At 47.6% G+C, this 21,392-nt stretch overlaps 1 protein-coding gene across 13 annotated transcripts in view; it reads right to left on the reverse strand.

Annotated features, from left to right (window-relative positions):
- KIAA1217 (KIAA1217 ortholog) overlaps positions 1 to 21,392 on the reverse strand; it is a 463,282-nt gene that overhangs the window by 130,432 nt on the left and 311,458 nt on the right. For 12 of the 13 annotated variants that reach the window (XM_059404172.1, XM_059404173.1, XM_059404168.1 and 9 more), the window contains one exon: positions 8,892 to 9,090. In XM_059404172.1, the coding sequence (XP_059260155.1) occupies positions 8,892 to 9,090 (199 nt within the window). Of the gene's footprint in view, positions 1 to 8,891; positions 9,091 to 11,353; positions 11,374 to 21,392 lie in introns of those variants that run through there. The other variant, XM_059404170.1, reaches the window with a different exon arrangement.

The raw sequence follows: 21,392 nt of genomic DNA on the forward strand, positions 1-21,392 counted from the left end.
GGTTATATTTTAAAGACAGCTTTTAAAGAACAATGAACTTGGCAAGAAACCTTCAAGTGTGCCATGAATCTTGCATTTACCAAAAAACAGCAAGACAGAGTCATCAGACTTTTACATCGAGTTCATGGCAAAGGAAAACAAAAGAGACGGATTAACTGAATCTTTCCTCCCAAACGTCATTCAGGCAACATCTCTGAACATCTCATCTCTTATTCCAACCAAACCATAGCAAAGCACATCAGAATACATCGTCTGAATCCAGATACGCCCAAACACATTCCTGGAGAGAGTACGGAGTAACAGCTCATATTATTAGGACACATTAAAAATCTGGAATTTTGTCTCCATGGAGTGATGGGAGAGATTCCTTCTCTAAGTCTTGTTGGTCATTCAAGCCTTCAACAATGACGTGCCCCTCAAATTTTCCTTTCTGCCTGCAGTTACCCACCCTGACAAGATAATGAGTAGTCAGCCAGCCAATCACCTAAGAGCCAGGTCAATTATCAAGACTGTATCAGGGGCACCTGGGTGGCTCAGTGGCTCAAAGCCTCTGCCTTTGGCTCAGGTCATGATCTCAGGGTCCTGGGATCAAGCCCTGCTGGAGGCCACGGCATGGTTGGAGTCAAGGATCAAACCAGGCCCTGACTTGTGTCTCCTTCAAAGTCTGGACACCTTGACAAGGTTAAGGACGGGAAAGTTGAGTAACACTGAGAAAAGGGTCTGTGCTATGTGTCGCGCACGCTCATGTACGTTGACTTCCCACACACTCCCCCTACAGAAGGGAACAATGTGGTCAGGGGTCATGAGTTCTTAGCTGGTCCTTGTTGTTTCTGTACCTCCCATAACCCACTCTCTGGTTGATTGTCTTGCTAATGGCTTTTGCCGAAAATACTGGCATCACGAGGTTTGCTTGTAGTTAATGTAAACTTGTTATAGAAACTTGTGATCATCTGACTAGGTAATGATGTATTACTCCTCCTATTCTGGTCTGCCTTATAAATGATTGTGAGATGTGGAATAAAATCGGCACAGTTGGACATCCTCCTCAGTGTCCCTCCTGCCCCCATCTCTTTGTCTCTTAATTTCTTTTCACCATCCTCTTAACCCTCACATTTTCCTGGTCGATTTGTCACGCTGGCCGCGGCAAAGCCCCACATCAGGCTCTCTGCTCAGCAGCGGGCCTGCTTCCCTCTTTCTCTCTGTCTACTTGTGATCTCTGTCAAATAAATAAATAAAATCTTTAAAAAAAAAAAAAAAGACTGTATCAACTCTCTCTGTGTATTACACTAGATCACCAGAAACCTACAGAGTCCAAGAAAATGTGTCTTCTAACAACATGGCTTCATACTGGGTCCTGGGATTTTGAATTTTTATGTAAAGGTGTCGCTATATGAAAAATCTTCTCCTGGAACACCTGGGTGGCTCATTTGGTTAAGCCACTGCCTTCAGCTCAGGTCATGATCCCAGAGTCCTGGGATCGAGTCCCGCATCCGGCTCCTTGCTCAGTGGGAAGCCTGCTTCTCCTTCTCTCTCTGCCTGCGTTTGTTCTCTCTCTCTCTGACAAATAAATAAAATCTTAAAAAAAAAAATAATAGAAAAACAACTAAAAAATAGAAAAACAACAATTCGGGGGCACCTGGGTGGCTCAGTAGGTTCAGCCTCTGCCTTCGGCTCAGGTCATGATCCCAGGGTCCTGGGATCGAGCCCCACATCTGGCTCTCTGCTCAGCGAGGAGCCTGCTTTCCCCTCTCTCTCTCTGCTGGCCTCTCTGCCTACTTGTGATCTCTGCCTCTCAAATGAATAAATAAAAAATATTAAAAAAAAAAAAAGAAAAAAGGAAAACAACAATTCGTAAAACAACTTATTAAATACAACTGTCTATTACATGATATGTTGTCAGTAACATTAAGATGCAGGAGTTCTCGGGCGGTAACACCTTAGACTCTTCCTTCTCGTGAGCTGGTATAAACCTCTTTTTCAATAATGGAATCGATTTGACTCATTACATTTCCCCTTTTATATTCCTTTTTGTCTTGGCTGCAATTATGGCAATTATCCCCATCTTAATTTTTCTGGCACACATATTGTGCCCAACTGCTACTTGTGTTAATTCTTGTTTTAATGGTTCTTATATACTTTCATTATCTCTGAATGAGCCAAATCAAATCTATTTTGGATGTAGAGAGGTATAAATAACAGATAAAGCTTGCCTTACTTTCTCCTGTTGCCTTATGAAACTTGACAAAGGCTTCTTTTTTGAATAAGATTATTTTTTACATTGGAAAAGAAAGCAAAAACATCGTCTAGGTGTCTGGGTTAGGCTGGGGTATCACAGCTGAGACAGAAAGATTTCATACCCGCTTACTGGTAGCTTGAGCTCCTAAAATTGCTTTGGAAATTTAAGGTACCTTTCGAGGTATCAAACCGCATAGCTCTACCTGCAGTACTGAAATATTTTATGTTACCTTACAAGGAGGTGACCTGCAAAAATCCAGATTTAGCATCACCCAACTGTACAGGGGGTAGGGAAACAGCAGATCCCGAGTCTTCCTCGGGATACCTCATTGTCACGATCTAACCAACCACAGACCCTATAGAGTCATGGTAGCGGTGGCCCAGGCTGGGGGCCGTGGGGGGGGGGGGTAGGTGGTGGGGGGCATGGAACTCTGACCCTGAGAAGCAATCCCATCTTCTGTTCACCTCTGTTGATGTTTTTCTTGGTACCAAAGGTTTTTCAATTTTGGATTTTACCTGCATCCTGTCTGCAAAGTACCCTCAAGATATTGAGGAGATAAAGGCCCAGAGCTCCTCAGATATCCTACTAAAATGCTCCTCAGCTATCTTACTACAAGGCTTTCTTTGAAATCTGAGAAATCTATTATAGGGTTTCAACCCAGCAGTTAGTAGCGAGAGATTCTGAAAGATATCTGATGAACTTTATTTTTTTAAAATAAGCACAAGAGACACCTGGGTGGCTCAGTTGGTTAAGCATCTGACTTTGGCTCTAGCTCAGGTCATGATCTTGGGGTCCTGGTATCGAATCCCGTGTCGGGCTCCTTGCTCTGCGGGGCCTCTGCTTCTCCCTCTGCCCCTCCCCCATGCTTACGTGTGCTCTCTCTCAAATAAATTTAAAAACTCTTTTTACAAGAATAAAATAAAGGGGCTCCTGGATGTCTCAGTGGATTAAGCATCTGCCTTTGGCTTAGGTCATGTGGGGAGGGGGCTGGGGGGGTTCCCTGCTCAGCAGGGAGCCTGTTTCTCCCTCTCCCTGTCCCTCCCCCTGCTTGTGCTCTCTCTCTCTCTCTGTTAAATAAATAAATAAAAATTTTAAAATAAATAAATAAAATAAGCACAAACAAACCATGAATCTACACAGTGGTCTTTTACAGGAACATTCTTTCTCATGGGTGAAATGAGAGCCAAGAGGTTTTAAACTTGGATAAGTGCACTCCCTTCTTTCAGAAAACCTCATCTATGAAAACCCAAGCTTATAAAGGAAAATTTAGAGTGGTTACTTGCATCGCAAAACCATGCTTCACTATACCAGAGGATTTCTAGAATAGTCCTTTCAGTGGCTAATTCCCAGCCCCAAACCCATTTTTCCCCCTTAGCTTCAAGACTGATTGGTTTACAAAAAGCTACCTTTTGTGACCTTCATTACCTGGAGTGCAAACAAACTAAGAGGCAATCCTTCTGACTCACTCTAGCCAAATTAAGGTACTCAAGGACTTCTGTTGTATAAAGGAAATTTCTTCATCCTTCCTTCCTTTTTTCCCTCCCCCCAGGCCCCCCGGTCTATTTAACGCTTTTACTGTGCGTGTGTGAATTTAGCATAGCCCATTTTCAAATAAAATCCTATATAAAAGCAGCATTTTGTGAGAAAACTCCACAGAAAGGTAAAGTTCTAAGAAACACAGTCGAAAAACCGGATCTCCAGGTCCTTCTCCAGTTCACTGTCAAGTCTCTAGAAGTCACGGGTTTGCACCCACCAGTGTTTGTATTTTCTTGAAACACACAGAACAGGTGGAACTAACTACATTTTCAACAAATATAGGAAATCAGTTCCTCTGAATCAGGCAGGCTTCAGCTGCAGGGCCTGAACCGACTCGGGCTAATTTAAGCAAAAACGGATTTACTAAACAGCTTGCAGGATCATTGGGCTGACTTTTGACCACAGAACTGGGACACCAAAGAACCAGTTTGACAAGGAAGAAGCTTCCTGCCCAGCCGCCACCCTCCACCCCTCCCCCCTGCCCCCTCCCCCACCCATGACTCCAAAGCCTTGCTCTCATGAGCAGGAAGCTACTCCTAGGGTCAGAGACTCAGGCCCCATTTGTGCCCGCGCCCCCTCCCCGCACCAGAAAAATGGGTGCCTTGCCCTTTGACTCTCAATGCTAGCTTCCGTGACTACACCCTGGGACAACGACAAATGACAAATCCAAAAGCCTCCGCAAATGCCTTGGTTCCTACTTTTGGAACCCAGAGTATTTGATATTCTAGAACGACTCTGCATTCCAGCCCCGGAAGTGAAGGAAGGCTCACTAGAAGGTCGTAGTGGGCAATGCCAGTCAGTCACCAGACCCACCCATGCCTGTCCACTTAGTTCCATGCTAGAGACAATACTCTTCTGGGGTCGCACCCTAAAAAGATCAGGAATGTGCCCCAAACCTCTTGACTTGCTACAAAACTCTCTTCTGTAAATTTCTGCTTTTATATGACATTTCAATCGCTCCTGGCACTTAGGAAAACACATTTCATAAATGTTGCACTTATCCTGTAGAGCAATGTTTCTTTCCATTTGTCTGAAATTTATTTCTCTTTTAATTATCCAAGGGCTAAGCCTTCATGCTCAAATCATCGAGTACCCAAATGTGAGTCTTAGCGTCTCGGCCCCAATCCTTCCTGGCTTTTCCACTTTGTAGATGGGGGGTGGTTTCCTCAATCCTTTGCTAGAACCTCCTCCTCAGTCTTGTGCACAGAAGGGGAGATCCTAGCAAGCATGAACTTTCGGCCCCTCCCCCCAAATCATTCTCAGAGAATGATCACCCTCACTGTTACCATTCTGGAATAAAAGAACAGACAGGGAGATGCTCTGTCATTCACAGGCACCGAGAAAATTCTCCCTCAATTAGTCTAAAATCCTCCCGAGCCATTTAAAATCATTCTCGTTTGTCAGGGCTGAGTCCTTCGGAGGCAATCTGTTACAGAAATGGCACCACCTCTGGCGGCCGGGCTGGTCTGGGAGGTCTCTTTCCCAAAGTGAAGTGTTGAGAATCCAGTCAACAAAGGCATCTGGCGGCAGCTAGGAGGAAGTTGCTACTGCTGTTCTTGTTTTCACAGGAGTTTTATTTTCAAATTCCTGAGGGCACACAGAAGGGCGGGAACATCTTGTGGCTACCCTTTCCCCAAAGCCAACTGTGGAGCAGCCAGACCCCAGCCCCTGCTCCTGGTCGGGTTCCAGACAGGCATTTCGAAGATGGCCATGATGAAAAGCAAACAACTCCATCATTAAGACCCAGACCTAATATCAGGGGGACATTTTTTTTTCCCCCCACGGAAATGATTTCTAAAACCAAACTCGACTGCAAAGCGGTTTTGACTTTATTTTGCAGACTTCCTCTCACTTTCTCTTTTCTGAAGCGAGAGGGAAAGAGAAGCAGTATCGGTTCCACCGAGAAAGATTTCTTCTGGGCTCTGGATGGGTCGCGTGGGCGGGGAAGCCACCATGGCAGGAGTGGACATACCGAGCGGCACATCGTTGGGACCTGGCTATGTGAGGAGTCAGAGACTCCGAGCGCATTTCTCTCTTTGCTTTTCTGCTTTGTAAATCTCCAAGAGTGGCTACCTTTGCCCTGGGCATAGGAAAGGACTTGTGGGTTTTGCTGTCATTTGGCCAAATCTGTGGTCCCAGAGTCCCCTCCGGCAGCTCACATCCTGCATGCAGAGACAGTGTAACACAGACACCAATGATGTCTAACTTCTCTGTGCTGAACAACGAACGCCTTGTGCCCCCCACCCCCACAGCCTTCTCTCTCCTCCATGTCTTCTGAAAGCCTCTGTGACATGCGACACGCACCATGCCCAGCCTTCCCGGGCTCCTCACACCCCCTAAATATGCTAAAGTAATAGGAGGAATTAGTCAGGTGGAAACGTGATTAAGCAGGCAGGTTTATCTCCAGGCACAGGCTGCCTGAAGTGAGAGCAGGTTTCCTCCCCACCGGGGAGCGGAGTGGATTCAGGATGCTGGGCGGTCCTGGCCCCACTGTCCCGGTGTCCAGGCCTCCTCCCGGTGCTGCCTGAGCTGGGGGAGTCCTCATCTCCCGAGGCTCCTCATGCCTGTGCAGAAGCTCAACCTCACTCAGGCCTCTGAGGCTGCAGACCCTACAGACGCCTGTGCTGCTCCTGGGGTGACACAGGGGACAGCCACTGGCATGAGGAAGAGAGGAGCCCCCAGTCAGGGGCAAAACCGAAAGGGCCTCTCAAAAGTGAGTCATTAAGCCAAACAGTATTTTCAGGTGAGATTTTTAAAACGCAGAATTAATGCCAAAAATCCATCATGAACAAACTATGAGAGTTTTAAATAAAAGGACAGGATCAACAGAGCTTCGGGGCAGATCTTAAAATTCTGCAGAGGACTGTAAAGTGACAGTATCCAGATCCCAAACGTTATGCGGGGCTTCCAAATGGCAGTGACAATGGGTCTGCCGGAGATCGCGGCTCAGTACCCCCATCTGTGGCCTCTGGGGCAGGCAGTCTCATAGCTGTGCTCCTCGGCCACCACCTGCTGGGGGACACCCACCGTTCCAGGTTCTGGGCTCTCTGGGGAGCCTGCCCTTCCCCAGGGCCCGCCTGTGCGTATTAAATAAACACACGCACGTTCAGGATTTTCCGGAACACAAAGCAGAGCAAGGCCCCTGGCAGGGAGACCGTGTTTAGACTCTCCCTGGCTCACACTTTCCTGTTTATTTCCCATCCCGGCTCAACTGAATCACGCCACAAAGAGGCGGTCAAGGGCAGCGCCAACCCCACTGGTCCCGCCCCAAGCCCCCTTTCTCCAACCTGGGATCCTCCGGCCTGGGGGCAAACTTCTCATTCCCCCACCCCCTCTCTGCTCACCGCCTTCCTTCCTTTCTACCCAAGAGTTGCAAAAATCACAGGCCAAAAAGTGCGTCGCGGAGCTAGAAGAATAAGCACCTCGGATACCCTTTTAAATCTGCAGTGACCCTGAGCGCCCCAGAACTTGCACACCTGGCTGTACTCAGTAAAACTCGAGAGCTTTGCAGAAGCACAGGCAGCCGCTTGGTGAGAAAACACCAGCCACTCTCAGCAATTTCGAGGCCAAGGCTGCCACCGGCGCCGGCAGCCTCTGTGCCCCAGGCTGCTTCCAGAACGCTGCCAGGATCTACCTGGGCTGCCCGCCCGCAGCGTCTGGCTGCAGGAGGAAACTCCTGCCCGGCAGGACAAAAGAACCATTATCTCAGGCTCGGCATTCCCCAGGTAACTCAGGTACGGAGGGAGGCACCTGGGCATTCATTCTTATCTTCATTTTATTTTGCAAAGCACAGGCTATCTTTCCAGGGACCCGAAGCTCCCTCATTTCCTGCAGAGCACAAAGGACACATTCCGCTCCAGGGCTGGCTCCTGCTCCGCAAGCTGAGTGGGGCAAAGAGAGCACAGAGCTCTGGAACCCAGATGCGACGCCCCAACCTGGGGCTGGTGTGGAAGCCTGTGTCCTCTTGACCCTGTCCTGGCCCAGGATGTTCCTCGGGTGTATCCCACCCCTGTGTGTCCCACTCCTTCAGTTGGGCAGGAGACGGAGAGAAACTGGAGGCCCGCTTCTGCCATCGAACTATGTGACCCCCCCAAAATAAAAACAAAAACAACCCCCCAAACCCAAAAAACAAGAAAGGAAAAGAAAAAGCAGATTCCTCTGCGGTTTTCTTCTCTCATTTGTAAAATGAGGACCCTGGATTATTAACCTAGAAGGATCTATATAAAACTTAATGTGAAACTGTCATACCGATAATACAAATAATAATAGTTTTGTTTTGTTTTTGTTTGTTTGTTTTTTGTTTTTTTTTCCCTTTCCTTAAGGCCAGTGAAGAGAATGTTTGCAACCAGTCTTCTTGTCATCTGCAACCAAGGGAACAAAATCAAAATCAGCCTTCTTCCCCCAAAGCGTTCACTGCTCTTTTGCCCTTCAAGCAAGACATTTGCTTGGTTTCGCGTGGCGTCTTCGCACTGTCTTGTACAGAGGCCAGACCCCGAAGCGTTTTGTGGGTTGATCCTGTTCCTGTTCCCTCCTACCCCGTGATCCCATCAATCTACAAAAACAAGTACTGGTCTGGAACCTTGAAACAGCAGGTTGAGCTTATGAAATCAGCAGAGAGGTCTAAATCCTTATTGTCTGTACATTTTGTTAAAGGGCCCAAACATTTTTTTTAAAAAAAAAAGCAAAGCGACTCAGAAACTGAATTTCCAACATTAAAAAAAAGCAAATGGTAAGTGGTGAAGACAGAACAACAGAATCCTTCTGCTTTCTTTAGAAGCTTGTTGAAAGGAAAAGCTGTAGCAAATTGCACACCAAGACCTCTGTCCTTCCGTGGGTGGTGGGAAGAGCCCTGTGTTTATGGTTTTCACTAACAGGCGTGCGGGCCCAGCCCGAAAGACAGTTTGGACTTATTGTTTCTTCAGCAACACGAGGCCCGGCCCCAGAGACAGTTTGGACTTATTGTTTCTTCAGCTCAAAGTTTATTCAGTCAAGTTTCTCAGGACTTGTGTTCGCACAAACAAGATCTAACAAACATTTGGATGCTGGGCCATGGGTTCAGAAGTATAAAAAGACACATGCGCAGTAAAAACGGGCATCAAAAACTACCCTCTGAGCTTACCCAGAGATCTTTCTTTCGTCTGGTTGGTTGACCTCACCACTGGTAGGCTCGCTCGAGTTCGGCTGCCTCTGGAGAAGGGACTTGGAGCTTCTCCTTCAGACATGGCTTCCAAAGAATCACCAGACGTCTCTGATAAATGCTCAACCGGGTCGCCCAAATTGGGAGGTTGGGGACTATGAGACAGCTTGGGACTTCTTGTCTGCAAAAAGCATGTGAAAGAAAAGAGAAAAATAAATGACTCTGAATTACGCTGAAAATATTTTCAATGCCATCAAGTTCCACAGAGCTGGGCAAACAATATGGCAGGGGGAAAATCTGATAGAAGGACTGGACACAGGAAACCGAAGATCCAGTGGGCAAAGTATCAGTTGTGGAAGTTACTGGAAAAAAACCAACCAACCAACCAACCAACCCACCAACCCATGTTGTCCGGGAGTACTCCAATGAGATTCTTATCACTGAACATCTACAGTACAAATTCCAGCTTGAACAAGCAGATGCAGACAAGGCACATCACAGGAAAGAATGATGGCAAATCAATTCCTTTGGCCCCACACATTTTAATGGTGGTTATGACAACAGACGGGATTGTGCACATTTATGTATACTTAAATGGATAAGGACTCACACCACAGAAAACTGAACACAACTGGTCCTTCCAAGTCTTCCATCAAGACTGTTTCCAAAATCAGTAAAACTAAGATTGTGAAGGAGACATTTCTATCACAGTTGGATATCTTCCTCTGAGCCAGAAATCCTGTAGGTCAGATGATGTCTAGCTTTCGTTATTACCTACCTCGCCAATCAGCAGGAAGCATCTAGAGTAACTTATGCACACATGGCACGTAACTGAATTCTTAAGTTATCTATGCTGTGACGGCAGGAAATTTCCTGTGTAAAATGCTCATGATCTATTCGTCAAGGACATTCCTTGAACACGGACCAGGGGTGGAACAGTGTGGGAGATGGAGAAGAACAGACAACAGGTTGCCTGATGTCAAAGCGTTTCAGAACTGATGGGTGCAATTACTCTAGGGCACAAAATAACACAGATCAGTGGGTAATGAAGTGTATGGTAGGAACCGTGAGGTACATCCACTGATCCTTCCAACAGACACGGACTGAGTACCACTATGATCCAGGCGTTGTGCTAGGTCCTGGGGCCAAAATCATGCAATAAGCGGCATAGCCTTGCCCTCCTGGTGTTCACAGTCTACTCAGGGGACCAACACAGAAGACAAAGTAAAGGTGCACTGAGACAGTGTTAACTCTGACTTGTGGGGGTGGGGTCCTTGAGTGCAGAAGTCGGGGATTAGGCCAAAGGAACCCATTATCTCAGCTCTCCCCTCTCGCGATGCCCACCGGGACAGGCATTACCGGATCCTGGGCGCCTTCTGGAGGGCAGACTGATTGCAATGAATCAGGCAGGTGAGTTTTCTATTCCTAAGATGCCAAAGGCGCTGAGGGGTCGGTGCTGGGCTACAGGCAGTCCACAGCAGCCGGATTTTCCGTTTGTTTGCATTCCTTCATTTCCTTTAAGCCTTCCTAAGGAGGCCAGTGCATTTTGAAACTAAGCACCAATTAATTTTCAAGGCAGGAGCAGCTTCTCGGGTGTGCAACCTATGCCCGTGCTCCACTATGGCTGTCTTGAATTTTATTTATTTATTTACTCATTCATTTATTTATTTTTGAGAGAGAGAGCAAGAGTACGAGGATTTGGAGGGGCATGTTCTGAGACAGGAAGGAGGGAGACAGAGAGACAGAGACAGAGAGAGAGAGAGAGAAGGGAGAATTTAAGCAGGCTCCCATGGAACCTGATGCAGGGCTCGATCTCATGACCCTGAGATGATGACCTGACCCGAAATCAAGATCTGGACGCTTCACCAACCGAGCCACCCAGGCGCCCCTGTCTCGAAATTCTTAATGATTTCTAGAACAAGGCACACTGAAAAATATGTAGCCTGATACAGCCAGGAACCCTACTAATGGCAGAATGATGAGCTTCTTTCCCCCCTCTCTTGCTAAACAAGGAGACCCGTTTTGGCAGGGGGATTATCGCATCACCTACACTGCTGCTCCTGGCTACGCCGCTCGGGGCCTTCCCACGGAGGAAAACCAGAAAAAGGTGGTCAGCGCACAGATCCGTGCACTCCCTGAAGTGTGAGCTGTCACGGAGAGCACCGACCTGAGTGTTTCAGAGCAAACGCTCAGCTCAGATTACCTGCCAGAGAGGACACCCATTAACAGTTAAATTGTCTCCTTGAGTTAATTTTTCTGTGCCAGCCCCCAAAAAAGTGGTTGATTCCCAGATTTATGTTCCATTAAGTCCGCTTCTGGAATAAAGACTGGGATCTGGCTTTGGCACTCAGCGAGCATATTCCTTGACTAGAAAAATCCTTCCATCCCCTGGCTAGCCCACGGAGATCTAAATAAAGTCACAGGGTCCTCAATGAAGAAGGTACCTGCATGTTATGCTCGGCAGAATATCCAGGGAAGATGTCTTCATTCTGATTTAAAAAAAAAGAAAAAGAAAAAGACGACGCACTCAGTTTAGCAAAATAGTCAAGAGATAATATTACTTTAAGCAACAGGACCACGTTCCTGGCCTCTGCCGTTTTGGTCATCTCCGCAGCCCACGGCAGAGAGGAAACATTTGATGACTTGTCATTTTCCATTGCAAAAGGCAATAATCCTTGAAGAGAGTCAGAATCAAATTTCTGTTTCTCGTTCAGGGTCACCGTGGTGGTAATATGTATAAAAATAGAGTTGTAAGGGCTAATCTTTTTTTTTTTTTTTAAACTTCCTGTACACAGCCACTTAGTTCCAAATATAAATTCCCCCTCTCTTTTTCTGTGTCATTCACTTTCCCCCTGCAAACTGTCATTGCGGGTTCGCAGTCTCCTCACAGGGTCCCCTCCCCTGATGCCAGCTCTCGCTGCACAGACAACATATAGTGCAGAGGAGACAATGGAAATTGCTGATACTAATGAATGTCGGCTACCCTGGGATTTGCTGTTATGGCAAAAGGCAAAAGGCATTTGGAACAGGGACTCTGCGCTCAGCACCGCGCTAGGCTCCTGGGGTTAGAAGTGCTGCACGGGGTTCTTGAGCTCCTAAGGCACTGAAGGCATATTTTGGGGCCAAGGATAACATATTCATTAATAGCTGGACGAGAGGAGCTAAGAGGTGTGGCAGGGTGTCTGCAGAAGGGGTCTGGGGGCAGGGCTGCTGGCACTGGAGGGCGGATAGGGTGGGGGGCAGGGAGGGGGAGAACATGCGTGAACTGAGCCAAGTCACACACCCGTGTTCTCAGGTCTCTATGCCCTGGGGGTCACCCAGGAGGAGAAAGTGGGACATCTGCTGGCCTCTCAAGGGACATTTCTCCCCTGTCTCTCTCTCAGCTGAGCCCACAGATTCATGGTTCAAAGAAGCAGAGTACCGAGCGAGCGGTCTCTTTCTAGAAGGCGACCTCGGGGCAGGCTTTTGCCTCCTGCTACCCTCTTCAGTAATACCAAATATGTGAAAAAGCGTTACTTTTATCTGACTTGACGCTCAGCCATCTTTGAAAGAGTTCCGCCCCCAAATGATGTCCTCCTCCCCTGTGGCATTCATTCCTCCCTGCCCACTTGGATAAGCTCCCGAAGACCCATGTCCTATATGATGGAGGTGGGGGGAGGGGGCATACAGGGCAGCTACCTGGGGACACTCCTGCTTTTGCACCTGTCGTCCTAGGGTCATTCTCCGGAGAAACCCCCTTTCACTCTCAAGCATATATTGGTTTGCCCAGGTAAGTGCTGTCACCCACGTCCAGCTCAGTCACAGCTGACTGGACCAAGCAGTAGCCACACCTGATCTTGACCAGACCCGTTATAGTCTCTCCCCAAGAAATGGAGACCTGGGACAGAGAAGCGATTTCATGTGAGGTCATAGGAAGTCGTGGCTGATAGGGACAGGGAACAGGAAACAGAGAATACAGAGGAAGAGGTAGATCTGTTCAGGAAAACAGAGATCAGAGATCCCCATGACCCAAAGGGTGGAGAGCAGCTATCTGGGCCACTGGGCACCCCGGGTCCTGATTTCAGCATGCTGGGGGGGGGGGGCGCTTTCCCATTAATTCCTTCCAATTAATTCCATTTTTGTTCTTAAACTGGTTTGAGATGACTTTGTGCCTTGTAAGCAAGCTATCACGGAAATAGACCAATTCTAACAGCTCCCAGCCTTGGGCAGTTAAGACATAGCCACATTTAAAATATTAGCATGATAATACATGCATTTCACAGATGAAACTCTCTTTAAAAAATTATGAGGGAGGTTATGCTGTAGGGTTACTACGATGGTTTTTCACGAAGTTGAGGGCACCCAAATATGTCCTCTCTACTGAAATTTTTACTGTGTATGGTATGATTATGTAGGAAAGGAGATTATTTTAATTAACAAAAGAGGGGGAGCAGGATACTCACATAATCTCAGGTTTGGCCTAATAAAAAAGTATTTACATTGGGAGCTATTCTCATTTTGGCTCAGGCGAAGCCTTTTCTCCGTCAGGCACAGTCTGTGGCATTTGGAGCCTTTGCCCCAAGCTGCTGGAGCGGAGAGCTGACCCTCACGGGGAAGAAATGTGGAGCCGTGAATGGTGGAAATTCTACATGAGCCACAGGAACGGGACTCAAGGGTTTGGAAGGCTGGATTTCCCTTCTGTGCTTCATGGGGACCCAGGAAACCAATCCATCTCCCTCTGCTTCCATTGCAACTTTCTAGATGTTTTCCCCAAATCTCCAGGCGACCTCCAAACCTTCAAATCCAAACAGGAATTCCTTTGGGGTCCTGCACCGCAAGGAATGGTTTGTGTAAACCAAACCATCTGAACTCCCCTCACCCTTTCTAGTCGTCCCTTCTTCCAAGAGGGCTTTCTATCTCCAAGAGATGCTGGGGTAACAGGCCTCATGCACGTCTCCCCTTGGCTCCATCTGCACCAAGGGCAGACTGGTCCTCCAGGAAGGTTCTCTTCCTAGTGGAGAGATGAGGGGAGAGTGAGCCAGAAGGAATGAACCGATGCCTGCCACACCGTGACTGACCTAAGGGCTTCTCATTTACACCTCACCGCCACTCATGACCCTGGTCACCACCGAGAACACAAACCGTTTAAGCAACCTGCCCGAAATTCTAGCGAGTGAAGGGACCAGGACCAAGTCTGGAGGATTCCAGAGCTGACAGTCAGTGCTAAAGACATTTAACAGGGAGTCTGGAGATGCTGGCTCTAGTTAAGCTTCTACCGAAAGTTGGGAAACTCAGAGTCTCCCCGAGTCCTAGTTTCTCGTCTGTAAGACCAGAGAGGTTGAACTAGCTGGTCGTTTAGTAAAGTGGTAAAGTCACTGAACTGGGCGTCTAAGGACAAAGGATTAAGATTTCATAACTTCCACATACACACCAAACAAAGGAAGAAAAAAACCACATCACCCAGAAGAATTTCGTTTATTATTTCTTTCAAATTATTTACCCTACTGCACTTGCTGGACAGAAATACGCAGCTTCGCTATAGCACGAGGATTGAGGTTTCTACACTTAACATCCTCAAGCGCATGCAACACAGTTGGCCAGCATTAATTTTTTAGAAGACTGCCATACTTGCATTTTATCATCATGAACAAATATTTGCTGAAATGTTCACCACAAGCATTATGCTGTGCTAGGAGATCAAATTTACTCTCATTCTTCACAATGTTGCTTTATTTGGAGATCAAAGCCAAAGGGAAAAGGAAGTTTAAGCTACAGGTACTCGTGGTGGGTTTCCACTCCCATTTTTCGGACCCCTTAAAGTCAAAATTGAAATGCTGAGGTCCAAAAAAACGAAGCCTGCAAACATAGCTCTACGTAATGTGTTAGTCGTCAGGAACCGTGAAGTGTCTGGTTACTTGGGCTAGACACTTCACTTCAAATTCCGTTATCTTTTGAAAACAAAACTCAACATTGCCTTACTGAAGTTTTGCATCATTCTAATTAATGCTCAATTTCCACAGAGAATTCGGAGATAGGACGTTTCTCACATGCAAATGTACTTGGGGTGACTCATTATCCTAATACAGTTGACTTTTTTTTTCTTAAAGATTTTAATTTACTTATTTGTGTGTGTGAGAGCGACAGAGGACACAAGCAGGGGGAGCAGCAGGGAGAGGAAGAACCAGGCTCTCCAGGCTGAGCAAGGAGCCTGATGCGGGGCTCGATCCCAGGACCCCGGGATCATGACCTGAGCCAAAGGCAGACCCACTTACACCGGGAGTTCTTTGATAAATATAGTACAGGGCTGTAAGTGTATTTTCTTGTCCTTCTGATTTCCTTAATAACATTTTCTTTTCTCCAGCTTTCTGTATCTTAAGAATAAAGTATGTAACACATGTAACACACAGAATATGTGTTAGTCAACTGCTTATGTTATCAGCAAGGCTTCCAGTCAATAGTGGGCTCTCAGTGGTTAGGTTCTGGGGGAGTCAAAGTTACACATGCATTTGCGGCTGTGAGGGGGGTCGGCGCCCCCAACGCCTGCGTTGTTCAAGGATTAACCGTACTCGTTAACTGACACGGTTAGTTTAATCACGACATTCAGACATTTTGGTCCCATTTCTTGTACTCAGGAAGCTTTCGACTCAAACTGAGTTCAAATTCTGCCTTCAACTGAAGAGAACTTTCTAGTCCTTCGGTACTCTTGTGAAAGACTCAAGGAGCAAAATATTAGAAGTTAACAGCCAGGGATCATCCCCAACTTCTGTTTACTCCACCATCCGGCCTCCACAGTGGCCTCAGGAGAATTAAGAATCGTCGCTAAGTAAGGCTGAAGTGTCTCCTTTGCTGAGAGCCCTTTCTAGAAACCACAGTGCGGTCCCCTGCCTCCATTCTTTGCCTCCTCTTGTTTCCAAGTTGTTTTCTTTTCTTTCATTTAAGTAATATCTGTGTCCAACGTGGGATTTGAACCCACGACCCTGAAATTAAGAGTCGCAGACTGCACTGACTGAGCGGGCCAGGCGTCCCTCCTTGTTTCCAAAGTCTAAGGCCTCTGCGGGGTTTGGGCCTGGCGATGGGAGAATGACAAGAGCTCTCCTGGACGTATCTGGCTTCCTCCTGCCCACGTCCTCACTCTCCTGCCCACCTGTCACTCTCCGCCGAGCCCAGGGCCCACAGCCAGGTGCGTTTCAGCAGCAGCAGGCCCTGGGCTCTGCAAAGCTCCTTGGTTCCTTCCCATCACTTCTGCGGCCAGAGAAGCAAAACCCAAGCCGCTCTCTCCTCAGGGTCCATTTTGTGCTGATGGCCAGCCGGGGGAATAGACAGAGGACAGCCACGATTCTAGAACAGGCCAGGTGGATGTGAGCACTAGTACACAAACATGAGAACGAAATGCTTGGTTTAATAACAATGGTATTAAAGACTTAGATGAGAAGTCAGTTTCTATTTTTAATAAAAATCTTGAGTGCAAGCAGTGCACGGTCCTGATGTGAGTACAAAGACACACAATGGACTGCTGAGTGCGTATCTGTGTCCCAGGCAAAAGTGTGCAGACACACACCAGCGTTGCTTCTAATCAAGAACTCCTGGGCCTTACAACTGGAAAGACAGATCTGCCCAAACCCCACTTTAAGGCCGACTTCCAACTGTGCATACCTGAGATTCTCAGAAGTTTCCCCATGTCTTAAGTTTAGCTCTGAAAAATCAGCTTGGACATGGGGGGGGGGGGGGGGGGAGGGAAGCATTTTCTCCGGGATTTATTTTGATGAGTTCCCCTTGATAAACTCAGTTTATACCCTGTTTCTTCAAGGGTAGGATTTCAGCCCCTTCCTCCCTCTTTCCACCAAAAGAGTACCCAGACATTCTTCATGATTTTCACCTGTGAAAACAGAAAACTGTTTGGTCTGGAGGAAAATCAGACGATTCAGCAGTGGAGCAAAGTACAACTGTGTTTTTTGTTTCCACATTTTCCTTCCCTGGGTGTGTTACTTCATTATCAGATCAGAAAGATGAAAAGGCTGCGAAGCCAAGTAGTCACTGCCCGCTGCCTCCCCAGCTAGATCCGGCCACAGGCATGTCACTGCGCCCTGTGAGCCACGCGGAACCCCTGTGAGCCGCGCGGAACCCCTGCGAGCCGCGCGGAACCCCTGTGAGCCGCGCGGAACCCCTCCGCGAGCCGCGCGGAACCCCTCCGCTAACTCCCTCTCACCTCGCAAAGCACCTTCTCCAGATCCCAAGAAACAAATGACGAAGGCATCTGGTGCAGAAAGGATGCCTCCTCGTTATGTAAAGAAGCACCCCACTACATAGATACTCGCTTTCAAGCTGTTTCTGTGGTGGATGACTCTTTTGAGATATTAATTTATCATGTCCTCATCGTTGTCAGCAACAAAAATAAATATGGAACATCTACTCCTAACCCCTATTCCCTGAAACAATTGCCAAGCCTCTGTTCTCAGGTCAACCCGGGGGAGGTCTGTTAACAGTGTCTTCATGCTACAGAGGCCACCAGGTCCTAGATTAAGTTTAGGAGGTGAGGATATGTGGAAAATAAATATGGGAGGGTCCTCCCGCCCTGCAGAGCAGAGGAAGATTGCTAACTGGGCAGGAAAAAGGGGGTGAATGATTTGGAGGGCCAGCTAGGGGATGATAGTTTGTTTGTTTGTTTGTTTTTAAGATTTTTATTTATTTGACAGATAGAGATCACAAGTATGCAGAGAGGCAGGCCGAGAGAGATGAGGAAGCAGGCTCCCTGCTGAGCAGAGAGCTCGATCCCAGGACCCCAAAAATCATGACCTGAGCTGAAGGCAGAGGCTTAACCCACTGAGCCACCCAGGCACCCTAGAGGATGCTAGTTTTGCCATCAGTGGTGGTGGTCATGGCCGTGGTATTCCTCAAATCATGGAGACCTGGATTTCGGTTACAAGGAGTGGCCCCACCAGGCAGGATAGATGTGTGGCACGCTAGAGCGGCTGAAACCAGTGCCCAAGCTTAGGACGCTTGCCAGACACCCCCATGAGCCCACCGCACACGGACTGCTGGAAGGCCATTAAACCGTGTCCCCGGAGACTCAGAAACCTTACCCAGTTTTATGGGACTAAATGCTGTCCTTAGGATTTATGACCCCAAAGTGACAAGAATCAATTTCTCAATAATTGCTGAAGCCAAGCCAGATTAATCTGATTTGCAAAAATTAGAGAGGTGATACTTCCTGCACTGGTGGGTCGGGGAGCAAATCTGTAGAGATGACATCTGAAATACAGAATAAATAAGCCTAGAGTCACACAAAGGTGCGCTAACAAATTACCATGGAACCAGACCATGGAGTATCACGCCGTCATAATCTGGGCTTTTTAAAGGATATTTATTTATTTATTTATTTATTTTACATATAACTTGAGAAATGGAAGCAATACACTCAGATATCAGCACCGGATTTCTTTATATGGTAGTATCCTGAGTAACATAATTTCCTCTTTCTTTCTCCAAAATGAGAATGGCCCGCTTTTGCAGATCAATGACTGAATAAGCGTAGTTTTAAAGAGCTGATCAGAGGCAGGGAAGACTAGCTCACAAAACATTTAGAATCCGGAAAGATGCTTGTCTATGGTGACCCGAAGATTCTGCAGCTCATTCCTGTCCTCGCAAGCATATTCCTTCTGTATAATGAGATGCCAGGTAGAAGGACTCATCCTTCTAGATGGCCTCGGAAAGAAGAACAGGAACTCATGGGGCGGGGGCAGGGGAGACAGGGCAGGGGTATGAAGATGCATTTTCATTTTCATGCCATGCCAAACTGTGCAGGAATCCAGAACTGCGTGGACTTCCACTTCCAAAAAAGATTACAGCTAAGGAAGAAGAGCCAAAGCCATCCATTACATTCTGGACATGCAGATAATGGGCTTTACCTTTTAAGGAGACAAGATTCTCACATCTGTAGCTCTTCCCCCCCCCCCCCCCCGCCCCCATATCTGTCATTCTGACACCATTACCATAACTTAACTTTAAAGCTCTGATTAAAATGTGACTCCAGGTAAATCTGAAGTTTTAGCCATACTTTACAGTCTCTTGGATATTTTCTACATTTCAGCCCCTTCACTGTATGGAGATGATCCGTTTCTCATTTTTTTCCTTTAAGTCATTTGTGCCTAGAGGAGCAGCTAAAACCAGTTACCTTCCAGATGGGCCGTGAGCCCCTTGCCAGGTCAGCGCAGGTAGGTGGGGGAGCGGGACAGCCTTTTCCACTTGCCGGATTGGAGGCCGACCGGCCACCTGCCCTCCAGGTGTCCTACCTGGAGTATGACCCAGACTCACTTTCTGAAGCAACGCCTTGAACTGGCTCTTCTCCCTCCAAAGCCAGAAAGAGACCAGGACTTTTCAAAGAAGATAAGGCCAGGCTGGCCTCCCTCTGTCTTCAACATTCTTCCGCGGGGATAGAAAGTTACACCATCAGCAAGTTCCAAATCTGGATCTCGTTAGCTCAGCCCCCCACCCCTTTCAGACACACACTCCTGCCATTCTTATCCAGTGTCCTGCTTTCCTCCTGACCCAGTGGATACAGAGTAGAAGGCCGACCGGAGAACGCTGCGGTTTCCCCGTGGGCCCCGTCTCTTCCGCAGATGGACACCCCCTCTGAAGCCATGAGCAAAACAACGGTACTTCTACAATTTCGAACAAGGAAAATAATTTCACCTCCTGAAGGAGTAATAAGTACTTTGTGCCATAATGAGAAGGTTGCAGAACATATACAAAATGTCGCATACAGCAGAAAGGCTGACCGTAAATTTAACGTTCAAGACAGTCCTATCTTGTTGTACTCCTAAATTTTGTCTCCTCCTCCTCTGAGGTTTTGCCTTCGGATTTTTAGTTTATCCACCCAAGGTAGAGGTCTCTTTATCAAGCTGCCTTGAATCAATCACTCAGTCTCTCTCTCTTTTCTGCTTTATTTTGCATCAGGAAGGTGTGCTGTAGAAACAAGTAATTTTTGCAGGCTGGGGCTCCTGCTGTCCTCACTGGGAGAAGCCAGATGCCTTTACAATTCAGAGAGCCAGGAATGCACTTAAAAGGCTTCAGGATAAAAGGTGTCCAAGTCAGGACTGCTGTTATTATGGTGATGAAAGGAAAGGGGCCTGCTAGCAGGCTTTGAAATTGCAAGACAACCAGCACAACACCGAGGGCTAAGCAGACCCCAGAGAAGGCCTCCTAACAAAGCCATCTGTAAGTTCATGCCCACGCCCAGGCCGCAGTGGGGCCCCTACAGCTGAGCTGTGTGGTTATGAAACCGAAGAGGCCTTCCCTGCTAGCCGAGGCCCCTCTCCTGTTCTGTCCTGGGAGATCTGAAGGTACCCCCCCCCCCCCCCCCCCACCCCGCCAACACCCAGTGAGGAAGGCCCCAGGGAGGGAGCTGAGCCAGCAGGGACACTGGGGTGCCCAAGGCCTCCATGCCTCCAAATGCTTGTGGCCGGGCCCTCCTGAGACATTCTGAAAAGAGGCTTTGCTGATACTTTCCAACTCACATCCACAGGTGCGCCCAGCGGCGTGTGCGCACGCACACACACACACACACTCCCCACCATCACCAACATCACCACCACCACCAGCTGCTCTCCCAATGGCCCAGGAATGCTTTTCAAACAAAAAAAGACCTGTGAAGGTCTAGCTTCAGGCTGTGTCTCTTTTTTCCTCTAGAGCTGCCCTAGGAGAGCACATCAGGGTTTGGGAAGACAGAAGCCAAGATTTAGAATGAGACCTCTTTCCTTTTTATCACACTATTCTTACAGAATCTTCGTAGACCCCAACCCTGCTATGCGCGGGCAGTGACCCCATGTGAAGGTTCTCTGAACGTGTGCTTGCACTTCTCCAAACTAATCAGAATATCTACTTAATGTGCTTGTGGTGAGGGGTCACTGAAAAATAAGACACAGCAATCTGTCAACCAAAAATGAGGGTGGCTCTAGATGGCTGGGCTCCCTGAGGTCCTGCGGGGGGGGGGTCCCTTAGCTTGTGGGCCCCGCGTGCGTGAGAGGAGAGACTATGACCAACCTTTTTCCGTGTCCACCCTGCCTGACGTGGGTAAATGGTGACTTCCGGTTTCCAAATGGAGAATGTGACATCCTCAGAGGTGGAGTGGGACTCCTTTACCAGAGAGGAAGAATCAATTTTCGACCTTATTCTATCTCAGTCCTCCAAAATACACTACTGCCATTGTCATGGGTATAAATGCTTGAAAAAAGAACCCTTGAACAAAATTCTCATATATCCCATTATTGGCTGATACAGCCAAAAAAAAAAAAAAAAAAAAGTTGGTGCTAACAATTTGTTTTAAGAATAGTGAGGCGGACCCCAAACTCTGCACGGTTTATGATGGAGACGCCCACATCGGGAAGTCAAATCTTTGTTCTGAAAATAGAAAGGCTGTTAAAAATGGTCGCAGAGAAAGCTGCAGAGAGGAACCCACTCAGCCTTCTCCTCCCCGCCTGCACCCCTAACACACAACACGCATGCAAG

The sequence above is a fragment of the Mustela nigripes genome, chromosome 6, assembly GCF_022355385.1.
Source record: "Mustela nigripes isolate SB6536 chromosome 6, MUSNIG.SB6536, whole genome shotgun sequence".
Lineage (NCBI taxonomy): Eukaryota > Metazoa > Chordata > Mammalia > Carnivora > Mustelidae > Mustela > Mustela nigripes.